Below are 23062 nucleotides of genomic sequence, written 5' to 3'. Positions count from 1 at the left end.
GTGCTGTATAATAGCTGGAAACAGATTCCAGAAGACTAAACAAGGGAAATATTACCAGATTTCGAGAAAGGTTGTACATTTTTACATCCTTCAGACTAAATGCAGTCCACTTTCAAGATTTACGATGCAAAGATAATCTTTTGCGTTCATCTAAGCTGTTCCTGTTTTAGTTCAGGGGCTGACCTTCTTCTGTTTTGGTTGAATAAGAGGGAATGTTCGGTGGCCACTATTAAGGGTTATTAGGTGGCCATTTCAAACATTGAAGTTCTCCCGAAGGTTTCCTTGGTTTCCAGTATTTTTGATATCTCAGGTAATTTGATCTTCAGAGACCACTATCTCGCTTGCTGATGCCTAAATGTAATCTATAGTGTTCTTTGAAGATTCTCAAACCCTCCTTATTGACAAATGAGTGAAATGTCCTTTGAAAAACCTACGCTAAAGATGGTTTTCTAATTTGCGTTAGCCTCAACGAAAAGAAGGAGCAAGATTCATGCATTGACAGTAGAAAAGTGTTGCTTACGGTTCATTGTTAATTATGATTTGGTTTCTCTTTGTCAAACTAGATTTCTGGCTAAGAATCGGTACCTTCAATAGTTTTACTTCCTATTGTGTGTGTGTGTGGGATAATCAATGTTGACTTCTTTGCACAATTAGTTTTAGTTGGAGTCTTCCACTGGAAGAGGATGCGGGAGGTCGTGGGTTCGATGCCCGGTCGAGTCATACCAAAGACTTACAAAAATGGTACTAATAGCTGCCTCGCTTGGCGCTCAGCATTAAGAGGTTAGTGTTAGGACTGGTCGGCCCGGTGTCAGGATAATGTGACTGGGTGGGACATCATGCCACATGTCTGCGGCATGATGCCCCAGTGCTAGACATCACTAAAAACTGCCACACTGCAGACGTCGTAGCGATATGACTGAAAAATTGTTAAAGCTACGTTAAAAAATCCAAATCACACACACACAAATCCACTGGAAGAAGGAAAGGTCGGAAACATATCCTATCTCAAAAGGTTTACTGGATATTTTAGCAAACATCATTTACAAGTGTGAGGGGTAAAATGTAACCAGAGTTTATTCTGCTGAAAGCTGGCTCTTGAATAACCATTGAAGTTTACGCTGTTGCTTCTTTCACTGTATTTTACTTGCGAACAGTATGAAAATTACTTTTAAGTCAGATATATGATGCAGGTTTCTAATTTTGCAACAAACGTTGAGCAGGTCCTGTAAACCTAGATTTTGCTATAAATTTTATATTGCATCGGTTTCTAATAATTGTGTTTTGACTCTCATAAGTATTACCTATCCCTGACATACATGCAGAGGTGACGTACTGACTTAATACTAGAATAAAGAATTAGATAATGTAGAGATTATAGTATAGGATACCTAATACATTGATTTGATTTTCACTCAAATAGTGATACTGAATAATTTAACAATGGAACACATAACTCGTGGCGTCCAGCTGACGACCTACTGAAACCTACAACGCTGCTCCCACATGAACGTATCAACTACTCTTCCAAGATCACAGTTCAACATCTAAAGTGAGTTCTACATCCAATACCAGCCACATCCACAATCAGAACTCCAGATTCAACACTACAGCTGATGATTGCTCCCGTAAAGTTGACAACTTTCTTAAAAAGACTTGTGCTATGCTTTACTGTTTAGTGTAACTTTTTAAGTACCCTGGTTATGGTGCAATCAACGGTTGAGATCATACGGTCATCGGTTTTCTCACTGCAAGCATTTAACTCCTATACCATTGGAGGAATCGATCTCAGTAATTATAAATAATTTAAGACGTAAATATATCACCCTCAGGTAACGCTGTATTCGGAAACGAAACCGAAACACATTTTAGTTGATGTATAATGCATAACATAAGGTGCGCCTAATCACGTGACAATATATGTTTACAGATAATAATTAAAATGTTTCTCATTTTTTTAAGGAGCTGTCTCAGTTTCCTTGTTGATGAAATGATAAATCCCCAGAGGTAAGTATTTTACATAACTATTGATTCATACATGTGCTACACCACATGTGCTATATGAAAATCATAGCACTGAATGAGGGACTGAAGGTCATCCTTGGAATATTCGTGGTGGTTGTGATCTCATGCATGTGATGATTGGTATTTGGGCTAGTCATGGTTATTATAATTTCATGCATGTGATTACAGATACTTTTAGTATTCATTATTACTGTGATTGTTGTAACCGATATGGAGATTTCACGTGATTATTGACACATTTATTAGTTTTGATGGTTGTGACTATCGGAACTGATATGGAGATTTCATGTGATTACAGTTACTTACTGTGCTGCAAGCTGCTGGCTTCATAAAGTCGTTGGATGTTAGAAAGAAGTTCTTTCATGAATATGTTCTACTCTGGATAATTATTAGCTTACATTATTTCAATGATGTTCTCACTTTGTTAAAGTTGTTTGGTATATCTTCAGTGACTAAGAATATAAGTTAGGGTCCCAGGCTAGCACTATATATGAAGTAGCTCAGATGTGGCTAAATCAGTTAATGAAAAAAATGCATTGACTGGTATATTCTTATGCTTTATAACAAAATGAATAGCAGATGTTAATGAAGTCAGATCAGTATAAAGACCAATTTAGTCTCAAGTCATTTACTCTATATACTTGCTTACAAGTTAGGTCAAACTGCAAACATTTTAGACTCTGATCTGCTGTCGTATAATGTGCATGCAGGTCAGGGTCTGTGATGCTGCTTATTTTATTAACAAACTGCGTAGGGCCAGATCTGATGTTGCTTTATACAACAGCAGATCCGGGTCGGAGCCGTTTGCAGTTCGATCCAACTTATAAGCTAGTGTATCAGATATCTTGTATGTCATTGCAAAGATTGTTGTAGAATCCACAGTTTTTCAAAAGTTATCTCTTTTGTAAAGCTCTTTTGTCAGTGATCAGTAAAGAAGACAAAGACTGTCAAAATAAAAACTATCATTTGATTGATCTTACAAATTCAACGTTTTTGTTGACTTTCTAGTTATGTGCATAGGAAGGATTGTGAATTTATTCGTGCAGCTCTGATGAAGTTTTTAACTATGATGATCTCATCAGACTCATATTTATCACTACTATTTTTTATCATTCAACCTAAAAGATCGTTTCAATTTAAATTAAGGAGCAATGTCTACACACTAAGTGCAAATGTTTCGTAAATACACCGAAACATACAAATTTGTGCACTAAATGTTTTCAGCTTAGTTCACATCAGTACATCCTGGTATTACAAGGTTTTACCACTACATTTATTAATGTTTCTCTAACTCAGCTGAAAAGATCTCCTTAATTTAAATTAAGGAGTAGCGTATATATATATACACATATGGTAAATAAACTTCTCGTGAAGCAGACATGTTGTGCAATTCAAATTGTCAGCTTAATACGCGGCCGTTAATAAGTATCATGGTATTATTCTTTATGTGGAATGTTTCATAACGTGCCGTTATTGTTTTAATTTGTAACATCTACTCCCACCACCAGCTGTGAGAGAAATCATACTAAAGAAACCCTCTCTCATGTATATAAATAGTTATTAAAAAGCAAAGAATTCATTGTAAATATTGCTAGTTTAAAAAGTATTTTACATATCAGTGTTTTAAATATTACCACTAGATAGGGAGATTTGATATACACATTATGATTGCATAGAGTTTTTATATAAACATTGAATATCACGAATTTATTTTATTGATCTCATTAAATTGTTCATGGTAATTTAGCAATTTTCTGATCAGGGGCCATACTTCACTGAAAATGATTAGTTTGTAGATTAAAGAGGATTTGATATGTGTGTGTGTGTGTGTGTGTGTGTGTGTGTGTGATTACATTAGAAAAATATAAATATTGTAAAATACAGAGGGATTCTTTTGTTTCAGAAATTTACCCCTAGCCATAGGGATCTCCATGACCCTGGTTATTGTGTTTTACCTTATGGCCAATGTTGCCTATTTGGCAGTCCTGTCGCCGAGGGAGATGCTGCTGACTCCTGCTGTAGCTGTGGTATATAATACCTCAAAATAATTGCGATAGGAGGATATTTTTTAAAACTTTGTTTTGTCCTTTCTGTGAATGGTGAGAGAAAGGTATCACTTCTGTGGTGACAGTGCTAGGACTCTTTGCTAAAACTTGATTATGCATTGTATCTTCTACACATATTTATCAAGAAATTAAGGAGGACATTAGCATACGCTTTATATGTCTGGTCATGCAGTGGTACTCATATAATTCAATCTGTATATGCAGAATGCTGCATCACAATTGCAACGTTCTTTAGCGAGTTTGGAACCTTTGTTTTAAGGACAGAAAATATGCCGAAATGTTATTTTCAAAATATACAGTTTATAGACCGAACAGTGCTCAGTTCTAAATATTTCTATTCAAAATGGATGACTTAATCTGAGAGCAGAAAGCTTGTCTTTGGATGTTTTAAAGTCTCGATCACCGTTGATCGTATATAATTTTTGCCGATTGTAAATGGATTGCACATTATTAGTACAAAATTACTGTTTTACCACTTTGATGAGCATAACTTTAAGAACAAAGTCATAGATCAGTGTTTGAAATCGTCCTTCACACTTTCATTTCCTCTTTGTTATTTAAGAGATGTTTGAGATTAAAATACACAATTTTGGTGTGTTTCATGAGATTAAGAGATGAGTTGTATGCTACCTTGGGGAGCTTATCTTCAGTGTCAAGGTCATGGTAAGTGATCTAACTCATCTTCATGCTATCTATTACATAACATTAGAGCCAAGACGAAACATAGTACATTTGCCATATATTACAATGGATACATAAAATGGCACAGTACATATCTTATTGGTCAAGGGTACAGCTGAATATTCGAAGTTTCAGTCACATTTTCCTAGAGTTATTTTACTTTCGAATGATTAAAGATACATGAATAAAATGTATTTTTCTTGTATATTGAGACCTTAAGATATGTTGCATTCCACATCCTATCTTGAAAGTCACTTGTGATATTTACATATTTATGGCTACGTTTGTGTCTGTTTTCTATTGTTAAAGCATGTTAGAGGTTCAGGGAAGAACATGTTATTGCCTGAATTTCAGCTTGAATTGTTGGTCATATTGAGATGGAATGCCAGAAGCACAGTCCATAAGGCTTGTGCAGGTGCCACCAGCATAATATCCAGTCGAATCTGTTCCCCAATCAACATCATTCAAACCGAGGGGGGAGGTCTGACCTGACAGTCACCAGCTTTGATTTGAGATATGCTTTATACCGATGGGCTCCATTTAATTTGATGTAACTTATAATAGCAAGAATGCACACTATCTTTCAGTGTCATTCAGCAGCTTTATATTTTCAAATTCATGTCATCATCAGCCTTCCTGGAATTCTACCTTTCTAACTATTTATATCGTGATTCAGTAATCTTTCCACTCTAACATTTATTTTTGACACTTGAATCTACATTTCTTCTTTCGTTATTATTCCTAATTATTTCAGAAGTAACTAAATTAAAGGTTTTGCTGAAGATTTCTTCTTATCTTCCACACATTTTTCTATTAATGATCATCAACCATGTGTGCAGATTTGTGCCCAAGTTTCTCAAAATCTGTAAAATTTTCGATAAGCCAATAAAGTTTATTTTCTTTTGTTTCTTTGCCAGTTCATGCACTCTGTTCAGAAATCCATCTTTATGTGATCCTGATTAAGACATTCTGAAATCAGCATAACAATTTGTAAACATCTTTTTTTTTCTTTCTGTGGTCTTTTTATGTGTGTCGTGGGGGAGCCATAGGCACAACTTTCTCGTACTGAAGACGACAAATAAAGGTCAAGATGCAGTCACAAAGCCTAACATGAAAACTGCTGTCTTGAACTTATCTTACCCAGTATCTCACATGAGACTAGGAGCAGCTTTTCGAATATTAGGGGTAACTCTGGCGTAATAAGATGTAACTCACTCTACTTCTTACCTATTGACCTAATGTATTATGATGGAATAATATATTCAAAGACGAACGTTTCTGGGGAGTAAAATATGTTATTTCATTAATTCGTGCCGTAATATAATATGGCCAGTCCCTCTCAGGTTACTCATACAGTTTCATGCCTCATCTGAACCAGCAGTACCCGACAAATGATGGAAGCCGCACCCTCTCTAAAGGGGGATTGCACGCTAGCCTGAATTCTCTTTCTGAAAAAAAATAATTATTGAAATAATGTCGAAAGCTTAGTGTATGAATATCGGGTACGTATTGTAAAAAGCTAGTTTCCTTCACATGCAATACATAAAATGATATCACTGGACAACAAATTTTTACAAAAGTCATGTTACTGAAATAAAATTAGTCAATTCTTATCAATTTTTATGTGCTGAACACGAATATGACAGTCAAATTGCAAAATTGGCTCTAGTTTTTTTGTAATCTGCAAGAAATTAATGTTTACATAACGAAATGCATTCCAATAGTAAAAGGTCAACTGTAATAGCCTACCTATAAAAAATCAAGTCATTGACTACATCTTAGATTTCTTCGCCTGTCTCTTGTACAGCTGTTCGGGAGCATCTCTGAGGAGTGTCCAGCAGTAGTCAGCCAGCATTGTAGTGGACCATTTTCCCTGGTATCTTTGTTCCATTGTTGCGATATCTTGATGAAAACGTTCGCCGTGTTCATCACTAACAATACCACAGTTGCTAGGAAAGAAATCCAAATGGGAATGAAGGAAGTGAATCTTTAGAGACATATTGCAGCCAAGTTTCTTATACTTCATCAACATGTCTTCTACTAGTTCCTTATAGTTTTCTGCCCTAACATTTCCGAGGAAGTTTGTAGAAACTAGGCGAAAAGCATTCCATGCTTGTTTCGCGTCACCTTCCAGCAAGTTGTTGAACCGGTCATCTTTGAAAAGCTCTCGAATCTGAGGACCCACAAAAACTCCCTCTTTAATCTTTGCTTCGCTGAGTCGAGGGAATTTTTCATGCAGGTATCGGAATGCTGGCAAAGTCCGGTCAATGGCTTTCACGAAGTTCTTCATCAAACCTAGTTTGATGTGAAGGGGTGGTAGCAAGATTTTCTGAGCCTCAACCAGAGCTGGGTGTTGGATATTCTTCTCTCCAATGGCTACATTCTGCCTGTGAGTCCATTCCTTCCTCATGTAGTGCATTTCCCTTGCTCGGCTATCCCACTCGCATAAGAAACACATGTATTTTGTATATCCTTGCTGCAGTCCCATTAAAAGGGCAACTACCTTCAAATCACCACAGAGGTGCCAGCTGTACTTGTTATACTCAATGGAATTCAGTAGCTGCCTTAAGTTATCGTATGTCTCTTTCATGTGGACAGCATACGCTACTGGAATAGATGGAAGAATGTTTCCATTGTGCAAAAGCACAGCCTTGAGACTCAGTTTCGAAGAGTCCACAAATAGTCTCCATTCTTGTGGGTCATGAGTGATTTTTAAAGCATTCATGAGGCCCTCAATATCGGAACAGAATATTAGATTACTTTCCTTTCTGAAGAAAGGCTCCAATTGCTGGTGGCGCTTTCGATATGCAGTAATTGTGACATCTTCTTCTAGAAGATTCCATTGTTGGAGTCTTGATCCTAGCAATTCTGCCTTGTTCTTTGATAAGTCCAAATCACGAATCAGGTCATTTAGTTCTTCCTGCGTTATTCTGTGTGGGGTTGATGATGCACCACAGTGAAAATCTGGATCACTGCATGCGTTCTGGAATAGGAAGTCCCTCACCATGTGGAACTGGTCTCAATGCAGACGGAATGTTTGGGTAGACTATTCTCGACTTCTTTCGCTTCGTTATTCCGCCGGAAAGAGGAGGAACCAAGCAGAAGTAACAGTCATTTAGGTGGTTGCTTGGCTCTCTCCACACCATTGGGACTGCAAACGGCATTGATGACCTTTTGCAATTCAACCACTGTGAAAGCTGTGTTGTACATGTAGCACAGCATATATGCGGAGCCCAAGGCTTGTCTTGGTCACCAACCTTGCATCCGAAGTAAAGATGATATGCCTTCTTCACTTGAGAATTGATACTTTTCTTCTGGTTGGCAAATGTCACTTCCCCACAAATATAGCAAAAATTGTCCGCGGTATTAACACACTTTCGAGGCATTACTGTTCTTTATTGTACGTAAATGGATAAAATAATAAGTTTTATGTAACAGTAGCTTGAACTGTCTCGCACAACGTCTAAAATATTTTAAATGCTGAACCTATCTGATTGGGCTTTATATAGTACACTGCTTACGTCAGCTTCAGCAGCCGCCTGGCATTAGTATAATAGGCCTACACATGTATAGTACACTGCTGACGTCAACTTACTTCAGCAGCCGCATGGCATTAGTATTGCATTGCATCAGAAAATGATGCAATCAACTGTGGATGATGTGAGCATGATGGTATTATGCAATGTTACATCATTATTCCGGATGTTGCTGCAGTCCTACTGGAGAAATTTACACAGTGAAACATAGAAAATGAGGTATATGAATATCTTCAAAACGAGAGCCAATACAAATTTTTCACGGTTATATTCGTGTTCGGCACACCAAAATACTACAGATTAGGGCCTTTTCAAGTCAGTAATGATTTCACTGTTGACCAGTGTATTTAAACGAAAATTAGATACAATATTTACCATGTGTTTTTGATGATAGAAGATAACATTCTCTCTCAAATCTAAACCAAACAATTTCCAGCAAAACTGGTAAATAGGAGTGGGTCAAGCTTTATTGTTAGATTTTGTTGTTGGAGTCAGATGATCAATGATTTGTATTTGCATTGTGAATGCAATGAAATCAGACTATGTGTTGTCTATGTATCATACATTTAATTTCTTGTATCTGCATGCTATTGTTTTATGACATGACAATGAATGCATCAAAACAAAAGGTAATGCTCTGACAGTCTATTTGCACATATTCATCTCACTTTTATGTATGGTTAAATTATTTCAGATTAATCAGTAAACAGAGACTTTCAGAAACGTTTGAAGCCTTTATCTAAATATTCAATACATATAACTTCCTGTATTAATTTGTTTGCAGTGATAGCCTGGAATATCAATCACTACCAAATACACTACATTTGAAAGGAAATGTTACTTGAATTTTCTAATCTATTTTACCAAGATTTAAAAAAATATCATTATTGATTCATAATATCTACTGGATAGTAATGTAACGATGTATTATTGAAAAAGATTGTATGATTTAGATAGGACATGGGAGTGAAGCAGCATGCACACTTATGTTTCAGACTATTTTCAACATTTGAACATTATAAAAAAATTAAAGGTTATGCATAATTATTTTATTAATTTATCCATTCCTTCTAGCGAAAACTGTTCTTTTTCTCTAATGAAAGAATTTCCAAAGATTTTCTCACTATAGCTGACATAAATTATTTATTATCATGCTTGTCAGTAGATGTTTACTTGTAGATAACAACGAGACAAAATAATCTGTAAGAAATATTAAATCTTATCTTAAATATTGCAAGGTAAAACTATTGTTGAAAATCTTACAAAGACACCAATTGAGAGTCTTGTATAATCAGCGCAAACCGCTTTTGTTTCTCAAATACAGGCTTTGTATTATATGACCTTTATGTTTCTTCATGCAAACCGCAACAAATCTTGCTGTGTTCATTAATCAGAGGAAAATAAATTGTCTACCACAACTATAAAAAGTTACTTTTCAGTAAAAGAATGGTTGGGAAAAAAGATTAAGGATTAAGGGTGTTCAGAAGCTGAAGGCAAATATATTAGTTGTAATTGTAAATGATTTGCAAATACTGTCTAGTCTCATCCACCACACATACATTGTCACATTGGAAAAAATAGAATAATCCAAAGAGTTAAAGTAGCTAACGTAAATTGCTATATGTTTTTACTGTCAGAATCCTTGTGTCTAAGATATAGTTAGAGCCAAAGAGTGCAGATCATTGAGAATTAACCATATAACATACGTGCCATGTAGACTGAGAACCATTGTTTTGTTTGCAGACTTTTGCTGACAGTACAATGGGAGTGGTGAGATGGATCATGCCAATACTGATCGCCATCTCTGTCTGTGGAACTCTAAACGGGAATGCCATTGGCTTCTCTAGGTAGCGCATGGTTTTATAATTTCATTAACATGTGTTTTATATCAATTTGTTTGATACCTTGGTAATTATTACATTTTGTCGGTAAATATGTCTTTAAATTTCTCCATTGAAAACATAACCTATCATGTTACATGAGGGAAAACCCCGGTTACTTTTTAAAAAAAACTAAGACAATTAATTCTGTGACATGCTTTCTCAGCCTTTCAGTCTTGTGATCAAGAACTCAGATCGCATCTTTTTTTGCTTCAGCTCACATTTCTGTCTTCTTTCATTAGCTGTCTGCCATCCACCCAACCCATCTGAGTGTTTGATTATGCGACCATCCACACCCTTTGTGTGCGGCATATTACTGAGACCGTTACAACCATCATTATTTCAGGCCAACAACTCCTCCAGTCACTCACCATTAACATTATCTAATCCCAGAGAAGACCTAATCTGCCCTTACAGCCATTGCCCATAGCACAAACAAGCTATATTTGCTACACCATGGAACGGATGATAAATTATAACTTTTGGTATTGTGCATACAACAAACTACTGTTCAACATTCAATGTGAATTCATATTTCAGAGAATTACAATAGACTATATTGCCATACAAATGAGAAAATGCACTGGATTTAATATAAGTTGATTGGAAAGCCTTGCACTGGCTACACAGGTCGATAGTAGGATCTAAACTTGACTATGTCTAGATTGTGTATATGTCTGTTAGTAGATCTTAGCTGCAAGAGGAGCTTGAGCTGATAAACAGGCATAGATTTGTACTTTTCTGGGTGTGTTTAGGGATTTCCAGTCAGAAGACTCTGTATTGAGGCAAACAAACAAAACGGGTTCTTCAATTTGTTACAAACTGTTTTCTAGTCAATCTAATCCCGCGTAGACCCCAAAACCAAACTATTCACTCAAAAACAAATTTTCATTCTACCATTTGGTATACAATCTCTTAGAAACAACAAAAACAAATCAGTGCTGTAAATATTGCAGAGCTCTGTGTATCAGAATTGCAGGATTGGTTTAACAACCACCAAAGTAAAATTTGATGTTTGCCTGTTCAGGAAGTGCTCAACAAATCATCGCCTTTTTCAGAGTATATTCAATGGCGTGAGAGTGATCGTGAACATGTCATTTTATTGTCCAGACGCTTCGAAGATGGAGACAAAGTTTGAGGCGCTGTTGAAACTTGTCATGGCACCATATTGAATGGTTTTTGGACCCATTTTTACCCCAGATATTACAGCCATACACTGAAATATTTAGCCCCAGTTCAACCTTTCTAGAACCACATTTCAATATTTATTTTGTTTAATTCCCATTCCACACTGATAGCCAGACAGAATCTAAAAATTGACAACCTGATGACATTTTATATCATATGGAAACATGTACATACAGTCAGGACAGGCGTCCTGTACTTTCATTTGCCTAGTCAGATTGGAATCAATGGTATTGAAAGGGAAGGAAAAGCAATCAAACTTCCATGCAGTCTGAAAAGAATTCCTGACATCAAACGGTAAATCATTCAGTATGTTCTTCATATTTAAAAAAAATTGAATGAAAACTCCACAAACAAGCAAAACAACTTTGGAACATCGCTTAAGATTGATGTTCCTAATATAGGATGTCGCAGATATAGGACATACATACCAAATTTATGCCTGTCTTCTAAAGGATCAGCCTTAACCAGAATCCACACCCTACCAGTGTTATAGTGAAACCATGGTTCATACTACTTGAATATGACAGTTTGCCTTGAATACCTACAAAACTGTGGGCATTGTTCATGGAAAGTCATCTAATTTGTTAAAAGTCTCCCTAAATTTATTCCGCAGGATAACAAAATGTTACAACTGAGCTAAATATATAACTTTATAATCAGAATTTTGTTGTGTATTTTCCAAAAATAATGAATAAATAAATCGATTGGGAAAAAATTGAATGAATCAAATGACGCATACCACGTTCTTTGCCCGGAGACCTTCGCTGTAGTGGCATTCTTATCCGGTATGTGCCATCTCTTTTATGTCCATCTATTTATTCACTACATGTAATCACCAAAGTAATATATGGAGAATGTTCAGTTTTAGTAAGAACAAACTACTTCTGGCAAACATTAGGAAATCCTGAAAGATAATTGAACAGAATCTCTCAGTGGCTCTTAAAACTATGGGAACACATTCTTGTAATCTCTCAGTGGCTCTTAAAACTATGGGAACACATTCTTGTCGAGTGTATTGACTTCCACTCTGTGACTCAAGTTTTATTTAAATATTAATTAGATTAAGAAACTTTATGATGACAGAAAACCCATGAAACTCTCAGACTTTTAAAAGGGCTTTGGTTTATATATAAAATGATGTTGACCATATATCCTAAAGATTTTTGTATCAGTTCCATTTATAATTGATTTGATGCACATTTGACTAATTTTTAACATCTTTAAAAGTGTGATTTACCATGCAATACTTTATGTTTATCTTTAGTAGGAATTGTTTATCTTCCTACATATTTATTCAGTGCTTCATTTTACATTTACTTTAACTACTTTACTTTTAATTTTTTATCATATTGCCACTGTTATCGCTGATCAACCATTAAACACTAATAGATACACGTCATAGACCCAACTCCAATTCTGATTGGATGGTTCGGTTCTCATAATGCTGTAACCATGCTTTGTAGCCAAGAACACGTTCCTTCGAATATCACATGAGTGGACGATTATATCAACATAGAATTCATCGTTCCAGAAATCGTCTTATAATGTCTAATTGATCCAAAATAGAAAATGGTGCCAACCTGATATGGAATATGGCCTACTTGTAAATCTCATCATTGATAATTTAGTTAGTTATTTTTTGACAAAAGACTTCTTATGACTAGTCTTTAATAAATAAACATGGTACCAATCTTAATCGTATATGGTCATTTTGGTACCCATCATGAAAATCTTGTTATCAAGAATATCAGAAATGGTCTCAGTACAGTTAAAACGCAGACATTGTCTATTTTGGATTCCTGGAAATTCTTTTCAGATGTAAGAGTGTCAGACCCATGAGAAAGTATTGGTTTAAATACTGAGTAATTTGACCAAATCTGCATCTTGTTTGAATTCCATTTCTTTTGATTCAGCAATGCTTCTGGTCATTATTTGTTCTCATTTTCATTCTTTTGGGGTATGTATACCAAAGATGTACTGTCATACCTTTCCTTTTAAACCTGTACTATAAGAAAATAACAAATATATGAAATTCAAAACTTAGCATTTAATTTACAATAAAAGAATATAGCAGTAATTGCAGTACCTGTTTGTCAGTCAATTTTTCAATTGATATTTCGTTTTGCGCAAATTAAAGTAGTTCAGACACAACTGTTCTATGTTGTGAGTTAATTTCTCTCAGTGTCAATAATATGACCTCGGATTATCATACAAATGGGGTTTTCACATGAACATTAGTAGCAGAGTGAAATACAGGTAAATAGATTGTCTAATATATTAATGAAATGCTTTTGCTTTTCAAATTCTTTCATCATTTATCATTCTGCTTTCTGTAGTTCGGAATGGTACTCACCGTCAATTTCCTTTAGAATGCATCCAGCAGTTTGTACTCATTCTGGATTTAATTTGGATTCATTCAGCATTAAGTTTGCATCTATTCTGCATTTCCTTTGCATCCATTCTGCATTTAGTTTGCAATCTTTCAGTGTTTCATTTTAATTCATTCATCGTTAAGTTTGCATTTATTTTGTATTCCATTCTTGCTTCACTTGTAACATTAGCTATTCATGGATATGGACCAGAATAAGTAGGACCAAACCAATAATTCATATGCTTGTAATTTGGCACAATCATTCATGCAGATAACATACTAATACATATGTGTTAAACCCCACAACAAAATCCTAATGCCTATAAATACTATAGCCAGTTTTAAAACTAATGATGTTTAGGAAATTTATACCATTGTCCAGATATCAGGTTCAATGAACATCTTTAACTCAGTTTTGAAATGCAATTAGAAACATGTACAAGATTATTTGTTTGTTAATATTATACATTTACTTATTTCATCTTACAGATTATTCTATGTTGGAGCCAAGAATGGACAGTTTCCTAGTGTCATATCTATGATCAACGTTAAAAGATATACACCCATACCTTCCCTTCTAGTTATTGTGAGTAACTCAAATGCATGTAGAATTTCTGATAAAACAATGAAAGGGTATTTTTGTTTTTGTGAATATCAGACATTTATCAGAATATCAGGGGTATAGAGTCAAGATGTATAAATACAAAGATACCACAACCACTAATGTGCACACACACACACACACACACACACCCACACACACATATATAAATATATATATATATATATATATATATATATATATATATATATATATATATATATATATATATATATATATAATGGTAGCAAAGTATTAAATTATTCAAATTAGTTTACCCTACCCATTCCCACTAAATGTTAAAGATATAAATAATAAATATATGATTTCTCATATTCAAATTGTGAATTTCATAATGTGGGTGCCAAATTTCCATTCACAGAATACCATTTTTTTTATGACACAACAAGAAATATATCAAAATGTCATTTATCAATGTTAAGTTTTTCAACGAGAAATTCTTTTACATCTTTAGAGAGAAGCTATAAGGTCTTCTTTGGGTCTTGCTTATAGGTCTTATGTCATCAAGGAGGGTTCCAAATACATATTTTTGTTAAAATATAAAAATGTAATTGGAGAAAAGATTTAATATCTAAATTTCATGCAAGCTTTCTTTCTTGCAGTATATCAATAAATGTGTTGTTTTTGCATCTGGTTAAATCCTTTAGGTTTTGAAAGAAAAACATCTGGTCATCCATATACACGCTTTGTAATAGGAAATATGCCCAGTGAAGCTTTCTTTTGTGTCATATGGACCACTAATATAGTCAGGAACTGCTTTGGCACAGTAATTAGCGTGCTGGAGTGGTGGCCAAAAGGGAATCCTACCTTCAGATCAGCTTGGGTAAGTTACCATTGTGTGTCCTTGGAATTCAGTTGCCATGGCACTAGATAGATGGCTTATGTTTGTTGCTATATTGTAAAATACCAACCAAAAGTACTTGATTATATTATGTTAGATCATACATTATCTGGCCAGCCCAGCATGCTCAAACTTAAAGAGATGTCCACCATGTCCTTTGTCTTCTGCCTGTCACTATTCAAGATAGGAAATTGTGGTTTGTCATCACCCGATGTGGGTAGTCGCACTTTAATTGTAGACTTCATTGTGTTAAACTAATTAGCATCTTAAATGCTGACCAGAATAGTCAAAAACACTACATTTCAGTACTTTACATTTTGTAAGTTATTTCCGGTACAAGATAATTTATTCCAAATAATAAGAACATTCCTTTATTAGCTATACTGGTTGTTGTTAGAACCATACTTGTACTATTTGTTTGCAATGATCTGAAGATAGATAAGCAACAATTATGTCCAAAACAGTTGATACAGGCAAGTGAGAGCCAATATTCCTCTCATAAGAATGAGGACAACATTATTATCGCTCCTAATGCTACCTCGTTCGCAAACTTTCTTATATGTCAGTCACATGAGTCAGAGAGATCTCCAGTTGCTAAGAGAGACCTCCCACTTAACCAACGTTCTGATATTGTCCACAGCGCTACCGCCAGATCTGGCCAGCACTAAATAGAATACTTGTCCAATACAAACATGGTCCACCAGTCCTAGAAAACCATAATAGCTTATGCTCAATTATGCATACACACTCTGGTAGTGGCTATGATCATCGAGCACTTCGTAGCTGGCTCTAGAGGTTTACATAAGATGTCAGCCAACCCTAAGCCTGATCAACACCAGCCACGGCAGTCTTAATTCGCACCGGTTGTTACAATGGCTGGACATGGTGCTATGTTTGCCCATCATATTTAGAACCAAGTTTCAGGTCAATTCATGACACTTCCAGCTCAGTTCTCTTGTGGAAACCCATTGCAATCATTGAATGAATAACACTAACACAGCATCTAGTACTGGGCCTGTTTCTATCTCTGCCATGACCCAGTAACAACTATGGAGATTTTTCATTCCTAGACGTTTGTTACTTGCCTCAGACATTTTTCAACAATCATATTTAATATCTGGATATCACCATATTCCAACACGGACAGGCTACTAGCATTGTTACTCATCCTTGACTACCTGCTACATCAGCTCAGGTGCTACCAATGCAGGAGGCTTCTTTGTCACTTCACGACCGTGATTTGAAAGACACCCTATTCAAGCCCAGTCGTAGTGACTGAAAACAAAACTGCTGAGTAAATAAAATATTTCAAGAGATAAAGAATGGAAAGAAAGCAAGATGATGGTGTAATTATATTATCCTGGTTCATGGGAAACCTATAAAAATTAAAGGTTATATATTGGTTTTCACTGATGTGCCATTGCTTACCTATTATGATATCTGCGGGCCTCTCTATGGCTGTCCATTATAGTAAATGACAGAAAATACTGCGAACAATTTGATCAATATGACTTTAATATACTCTCATAATCCCCAAGTCAACACTGCATCATAAACAGGGGGTTGCACAGTCCTGCTTACCATGAGCGAGAATGGGACAAAGATGTCCTTTCAGTAACTGTCATTTCTCATTAGTTTTGATATAGAACAGGCACACCCTTCTTTCGGTCCCCTATTTCCTCTCATATGTCGGTAAAGGCGATGGAGGAGGACGAGATCTTCTCTTTCGATAGATTGTTGCTCCTTACTCGATAACAGTTAAGTTGCTTTCTCAAAGAATTAATAAGGGCTAGGACTTTGGTCCATTTTGTGGTGGTATGTCTCCCCACGTTGAGATCCTTGTATTCCACAATAAACCTGGTTCCCCTTGGCTGTTTGCATTTGTGCCCTCTTCAGTGTGTCCTTATGGCTAATTTGAAACCCATCATAGTCTCTCTCTGATTGCTCGGATTTTTTCTAGGTGTTGATTTCCATCATCATCTGATATGTGTGACTGGATTCTTACCAGAGATCCCACTACACACCCTCAAACCCCAATGTTCAGTTTCTACTATTAAGGGCTGTAGGAAAGACCTGCCCACCATTATAAATTTTTGATAGACCCAATCACTTGATCCCCGTATTGTTCCCCTGATGGTTAAATCATCAGCTGTTTCCACGTTAAAAAAAGTGAAAGATAATGCATCAGATATATATACTTATTATTACACTAATAGATTCCATCACGTGTCTTGGTATGTGAAAAGAACATTCTACCCTTGGGGTCAGAATGTGTGCAGGAGCTCGTATAAGCCTGATTTTTACATACAGATCCTCACTTTTATTCGGGATTACCCTATTCCTACCCATGGAGATTATGTTAGTAGGTAGTAAAATGTGATCAGAGAGGATAATTACTATAGGGAAATGTTTATTACATATAAGACTATAGATCTACTTCTTGTTTTTCAGATGATATTGTCTTTGCTTTTCCAAATATCCCCTGATATCTTCTACCTGATTGAACTGGACGGGTTTGGTTTTGCCACTGTTCTGGTTATAGTGTTTGCTGCACAGGTTTTTCTTAGATTTAAGGAACCAAATCTACCCAGACCCATCAAGGTAACATATTAACTTGTGAATTTCCTAAACCAAAACAATAAACCATCAATGAAAATATTAAATACTGAAGCACAAATTTTGTAAGGTGATGCGAAGCTTTGTTTTCTTGCAGATGCATTTACCATACTTGACATAACAACTGATCAGCTTTTCAGCAAGGTCGCTTCATTGTGGGATTTGCACAAAATCGACATCATGTTCTGCAAAAAAAAAATTATTTTTGGTGTGTCAAAAGCATAGCAACCCATAATACACAATGCATATGTCTGCCTTCAGTCTGATACAGATGTGCCAACCAATATCAGAAATTCCCAATGAAAATGAACAAGATCCATCAAGTGATCTTTTTGATTACACTGCTGCTTTGTCCGGATAATCTATTTTCCACCATTCTCCTAATCCCATATATGGCAAGGCTCAGGATCATCATGAAATAATCGTATGTTCGATATAACACATACTATTTCTTGGTTATGATGTTAAGAATAAGCTCAACATGCAAACAGAGCTACAAATCTCATGCAAAATAGGAAAGTAATTCAAATCAGATATTGAAGCAACGACATTTCCGTTTTATTAACATTATTCAAGATAATAAAAGAGCAGAAGTTTCTGGTTCTGCCAGTATAGCCATATCTCTACAACCATCTGAATTTAGATACCGTATACTGATTTTAAACCTGGTATAAAAATCCTTACATAGTAAGTGGTGGGCCTCATGGACGTTGCTGTCAATAACATGCTCAGTTTAATCAAACCCTGCTTAGGTGAACAGAGTCCTTCCTACAGAACCATACAGGACGATCATGGCAAGAATAAAATCAGCTGTACATATATGACCCTCTCCAACATATTAAATGGTGAAGATCACCTGAGTGCATTTCTTACAATGATCCTTCACCGTGAAACATGTTATGATAGATTATTTCGATCTTCATCTGAGATGCGATCATTACTGCAATGTTCAGGACATGAAGGAACTTTCTGATATGGTAATTGTGTCTTGTATTTTAAATTTCTTCTAAAATAGGTTGTGTACAACCCTATTTCCCTTGAATAATTTTAACCAACATGTGTAATTTTAGTCAACAAAATTTATCTATTTTTTTATCTAATTACCCTATATAAGCATCATTTACATTATCCAGCGAACCTTATATATTATCCTTATCATCTCATCATTGTGTATTTTCAATTTTATCTCTCACTGGAAAAATAAGTTTATGATACTTAAATTTAATCTCTTAGTGGTGCTATATAACCGCACAGTAACCAAACAACTCTTTTCCAGTTAATCAAAACAGGCAAAACTCCCTGATTTGGAAATCACCTTAAGGTCAATGATCCCTCATAATTGTCATGATGCCCTCAATGCCAGTCAGGGATTGATATATTTGTTCCCTCCTAATTGTGGGAAACATCAGAGAGAGAGAGAGAGAGAGAGAGAGTCATGGCTCCCGGTTTGGGACGAGCAGCGCCCTCGAAATATCTTTTCTAGTGTCCCAGTCACAGAGATAAGCAAATCACCCCTGACTGAGAGGGAGTAGCAGTAATTTCGACTGGATAAGTGTGTTTTTGGTCAGACACTGAGCAAGCACCGGTCAGTATGTACTGGTTTTCATTTTCTGTACGGGGACAAGATCGGACCAAGCCCATCCACCATCCCTTTCCCATGTTACCTTTTATTACCTTGGGAAAGGCAGTTAGGTTGTACCCTTCATTAGTTACTTGGCTTTTTCTCTCCTGTCAGGTGAGGTGTTGGAAGAGTTGGAAGTTTGGACATTGATTAAGATGGTGAATGAAGTTTACCATCCCATTTCCCCAAACTTGTGTCCAAATCCGTCTGGTGCTGGTGACAACAAGATTCTCTCCAGTCTGGAGAACTTTATAGACCTTCTCTCTTTCAGATCTTCTGCTGCTCTCATACTCAGCAATGGCCCAAAAGGATACACAGATGCTTTCCAAAGCCAGGAATTAGAAGCAGGGTTTGTCTGTCCCCCATATATCTACCCTCCTGCCACTGGCTTCTAAACTTCAGCAATCTAGCTTATTTTACCGGTCTGGTCCCTTAAGTCCTCAATGAACTCTGGTGTAATGATAGGGTATATAAGATGTGGCCTGGCCTTGCCTTTTGGTAAAATCTTGCACTCCAATGACTATCATCTTGCATGCCAATTTGTTTTTTCTATGGGCATCAGGGCTTCCAGGAAGCCATAGATAAGGTATCATATCATGTACCATGTCAGTAGAACATTTAGTGGAGCTTCTTCACATCTGCACTGACACCACCTTGGAGATGCTTAAGGTCATGTGGGATCGCTGAAAGAGCCTTATAAGGTCAACACCTCTTGGAGCGAATCTTTGCCCTGAAGGCTTTTTTTCCCACCATCGTATCATAGTATCCGAGGGACCTGGAACACAGATTACTAGAAGTAGAAGCTGCAGAATATACATCAAAACAGGGAAAGAAGTTCACTCACCCTGACTAACCTATGGGACCTAATCCTGCATTCTTCATGCAAGCATAACCTTGTTCAGCCTCAGTGTTGTCACAAGCAGCCTGAGTTTAAAACTCCTTCTTATCTTTCATTGGCTAGTTGAGGCTACCGGAGAGGCCACTGACAATAGTCATCAGATTCTTCTCAGTTCAGTAGTAGCGTATCCAAAGTATCAGGGAAACACATATGCTTTTTATCAAAGAAGGGAAGTCTGGAACCTCCTCCTATGGGCGGCATCAGAGTAGATATGCTCCATGTCATATTTAGTGTAAGGGGAATATCTTGTTGAACTGTCTGTTTTTACAGAATGGCTTCTGCATCTGTTAGCATCTTAGTCACTTTTCTAACTGTAGGGAGACCATTGGTGGACTTGTTCACTACATGATTAAACAGCATGTTCTCTTTTATGTCTTAGAGATGAGTGGACCTGGGCGATGGACTTTCTCAGTGGGATCATCTGAACATGTGTGCTTTCCGAACTTTAAAATTAATTCTACAGGTGCTCTACCATGCCAGGACCTCCACTTTTATCTCACCCTTGTCTCCTCCTGTTGCTTCAACGGACAGGCTTCAATGATGTACTCGACCGGTTGGTAGATGAGCCCATGAGATTATCATTGAGGAGGGTTCTGCTTTCCCAGCACAGTGGTTTGTTCCTCCATTACAGACCACAGTCTCCACCTTCACGCTGCTCATCTTGAACAATTAATAGGACTGTTTTATGCACTCTTTTGCTTCAGCGAGGAGTGAAATTTCTGCTTTTTCAGTGGCAGAAGTCTTTTTTACAGTGTAATTGGTAGTTATGATTTGGTTTCTTGTCTCTGCCAACCTGAGTTTCTGGCAAAGAATCATCTACATTCAGTAGGATCACTTCCTACTGATATCACCAGACCCATTCGTATCTGTGCTAGCGATATACAAGATATGCTTCTTTGCCATAAGGTTTTATTTGGCTTCCTTTGGAGGGAACATTGGTCACACTTGTCATTTCTACCTCTAAAGGGTTCCTCTAAGATGACAGAAGAATAATTTCCAGGTGGATTGTCCTCACTGTCAGGATAGCTACATGGCAATGTGCCAAGCATTAGATATCAACTTGACAACCAACGTTAGACTCCTACTGTAAGGGGAAATACAATTATTTTCTATAGCAGAATTGTTGAAGTTATCAACCTACTTAATTGTTACCTGGTATACTCAGCAAGCTAATAAGAGTAGATAATGTATTATTGCTGTAAAATGTTGTTCTTTATTTTTGGCGGTGGTGCTGGTGGGTTAAACAAATTGGGATTATGAAATACATACATGCCACTATTACAAAGATTACCTTCTTCCACCCTACTCTAAAGTTCTAAAATCTAGGACCAAGTCAGAGAAAGAAGATATTCTATATGTTGGCTATTAGGAGTCAGAATGGACTCGTGATCTTTTCAATTCTGTCCATCCAATACAAATAATCAGCTTGTACTTGGGACTAGGAGTTCCATAAAAGGGAAGTTGTTGTTGTTGTTATAGGGTTTAATGCCATTTTCAGCACAAGATAGGCTCTACATGGGGGCCAGCATTAATGGTGGAGGAAGAACCTGGGAAAACCCCGGAAAGAACCAATGACCCAAGAGAAGCTATTGGCAAGCTTTCTCACATATCCACATTGGCCGAGTCTGAGACTTGAACCTACGCAGACAAAGGTGACATGGGCAGTGATCCGTGATAGAGAGTGCTTTACACCATTCGGCCACTCGGGACCCCTAAAAGGGAAGTAATGTATTAGTAGGATGTACGTATTACATAATTAACATTAGTTTTAGCTCACAAAAGGCTGTATTGGTTTTCCCCAAACCACCAAATATGAACTCATTATATATCTTATTGCTTGAGATATCTCTGTCATCTGAGCAGATATCCCCCACCTTTTTGCAAAATACAGGTAACATGGTATTCGTGTTTCTCCCTGTCAATCTGTCCATCCTTTTGTCTGTCTTTTCATTCATTAGTCCATTTGTGCATCCATCACACTTTTATTTCAGCTTCATAATTGTAAAGCTGTATCAGATTAGAGTTGAAATGTTTCATACTTGTAGCTCATGGTAAGGTGATTCTGGAGATCTTCAAGGTCAAAGTCACTGCTCAATAGTCTACAACTTCTGCTCTATAATTTTCTAAACTCATTGAGATTAAGGGATAAAACTTAGTATACTCATATATAATCTTTTAAGTGTTTTGCAGTGACAGTGAGAATGGTATTTCCAGGTGAAGGTCATTGTGCACTATGTCATATTTTGCAAGCTTTCGTTTTGTTTAATATCTTTCAAGCCTTTTCAAATTAAGAGATGAAATTTCTATTCCTTCATCATTAACAGGCATATGGTGTATAATATTAATGGCCTTAACTTTAAAGCCAAGGTCACAGCCCAATATTTTAAATTTTCTTTCACATATTCCCATAACGTTCAGGCAATTAACATATTGGTCATTTCCTCTCATTAACATCTATGGTATCTTGCACTTTTTTATGTTTATATTTTTTCCGTCACTTTTTCCTGTCCAGTTTAAACTTGGGAGCCTTTAGGGATTAAGAAATGAAACTTGCCATACGTGTATATCATTATTAGTATTATGGTTGATTTTGATTTTGTGGGGTTTAGTGCCATTTATTACCACTTGGTAGATGATGGCAACCAGTTTATTTGGTCTATGAAGAACATGGAAAAGTCTAGGAAAAATCTTGACCCATGGGATGCTACTGGTAGGCTTTC

General features: G+C 36.4%; 1 protein-coding gene across 4 annotated transcripts in view; it reads left to right on the top strand.

Moving 5' to 3' along the window:
• LOC149773220 (Y+L amino acid transporter 2-like) overlaps positions 1-23062 on the top strand; it is a 72626-nt gene that overhangs the window by 23131 nt on the left and 26433 nt on the right. For all 4 annotated transcript variants that reach the window (XR_016417441.1, XR_016417440.1, XR_016417439.1 and 1 more), the window contains exons 4-8: positions 1960-2004; positions 3926-4049; positions 10049-10152; positions 14234-14330; positions 17659-17808. Coding sequence is in view for 1 of the 4 variants with exons in the window: in XM_089946595.1 (XP_089802721.1) it covers positions 1960-2004; positions 3926-4049; positions 10049-10152; positions 14234-14330; positions 17659-17808 (520 nt within the window). In the remaining 3 variants the exon portion in view is untranslated. The remainder of the gene's footprint in view (positions 1-1959; positions 2005-3925; positions 4050-10048; positions 10153-14233; positions 14331-17658; positions 17809-23062) is intronic.

The sequence above is a fragment of the Sinohyriopsis cumingii genome, unplaced genomic scaffold (assembly GCF_028554795.1).
Source record: "Sinohyriopsis cumingii isolate HCF-2022 unplaced genomic scaffold, ASM2855479v2 utg000810l, whole genome shotgun sequence".
Classification (NCBI taxonomy): Eukaryota; Metazoa; Mollusca; class Bivalvia; order Unionida; family Unionidae; genus Sinohyriopsis; species Sinohyriopsis cumingii.
Note: the sequence above shows the minus strand (reverse complement) of the source record. Positions and strands in the feature narration are given on the sequence as shown.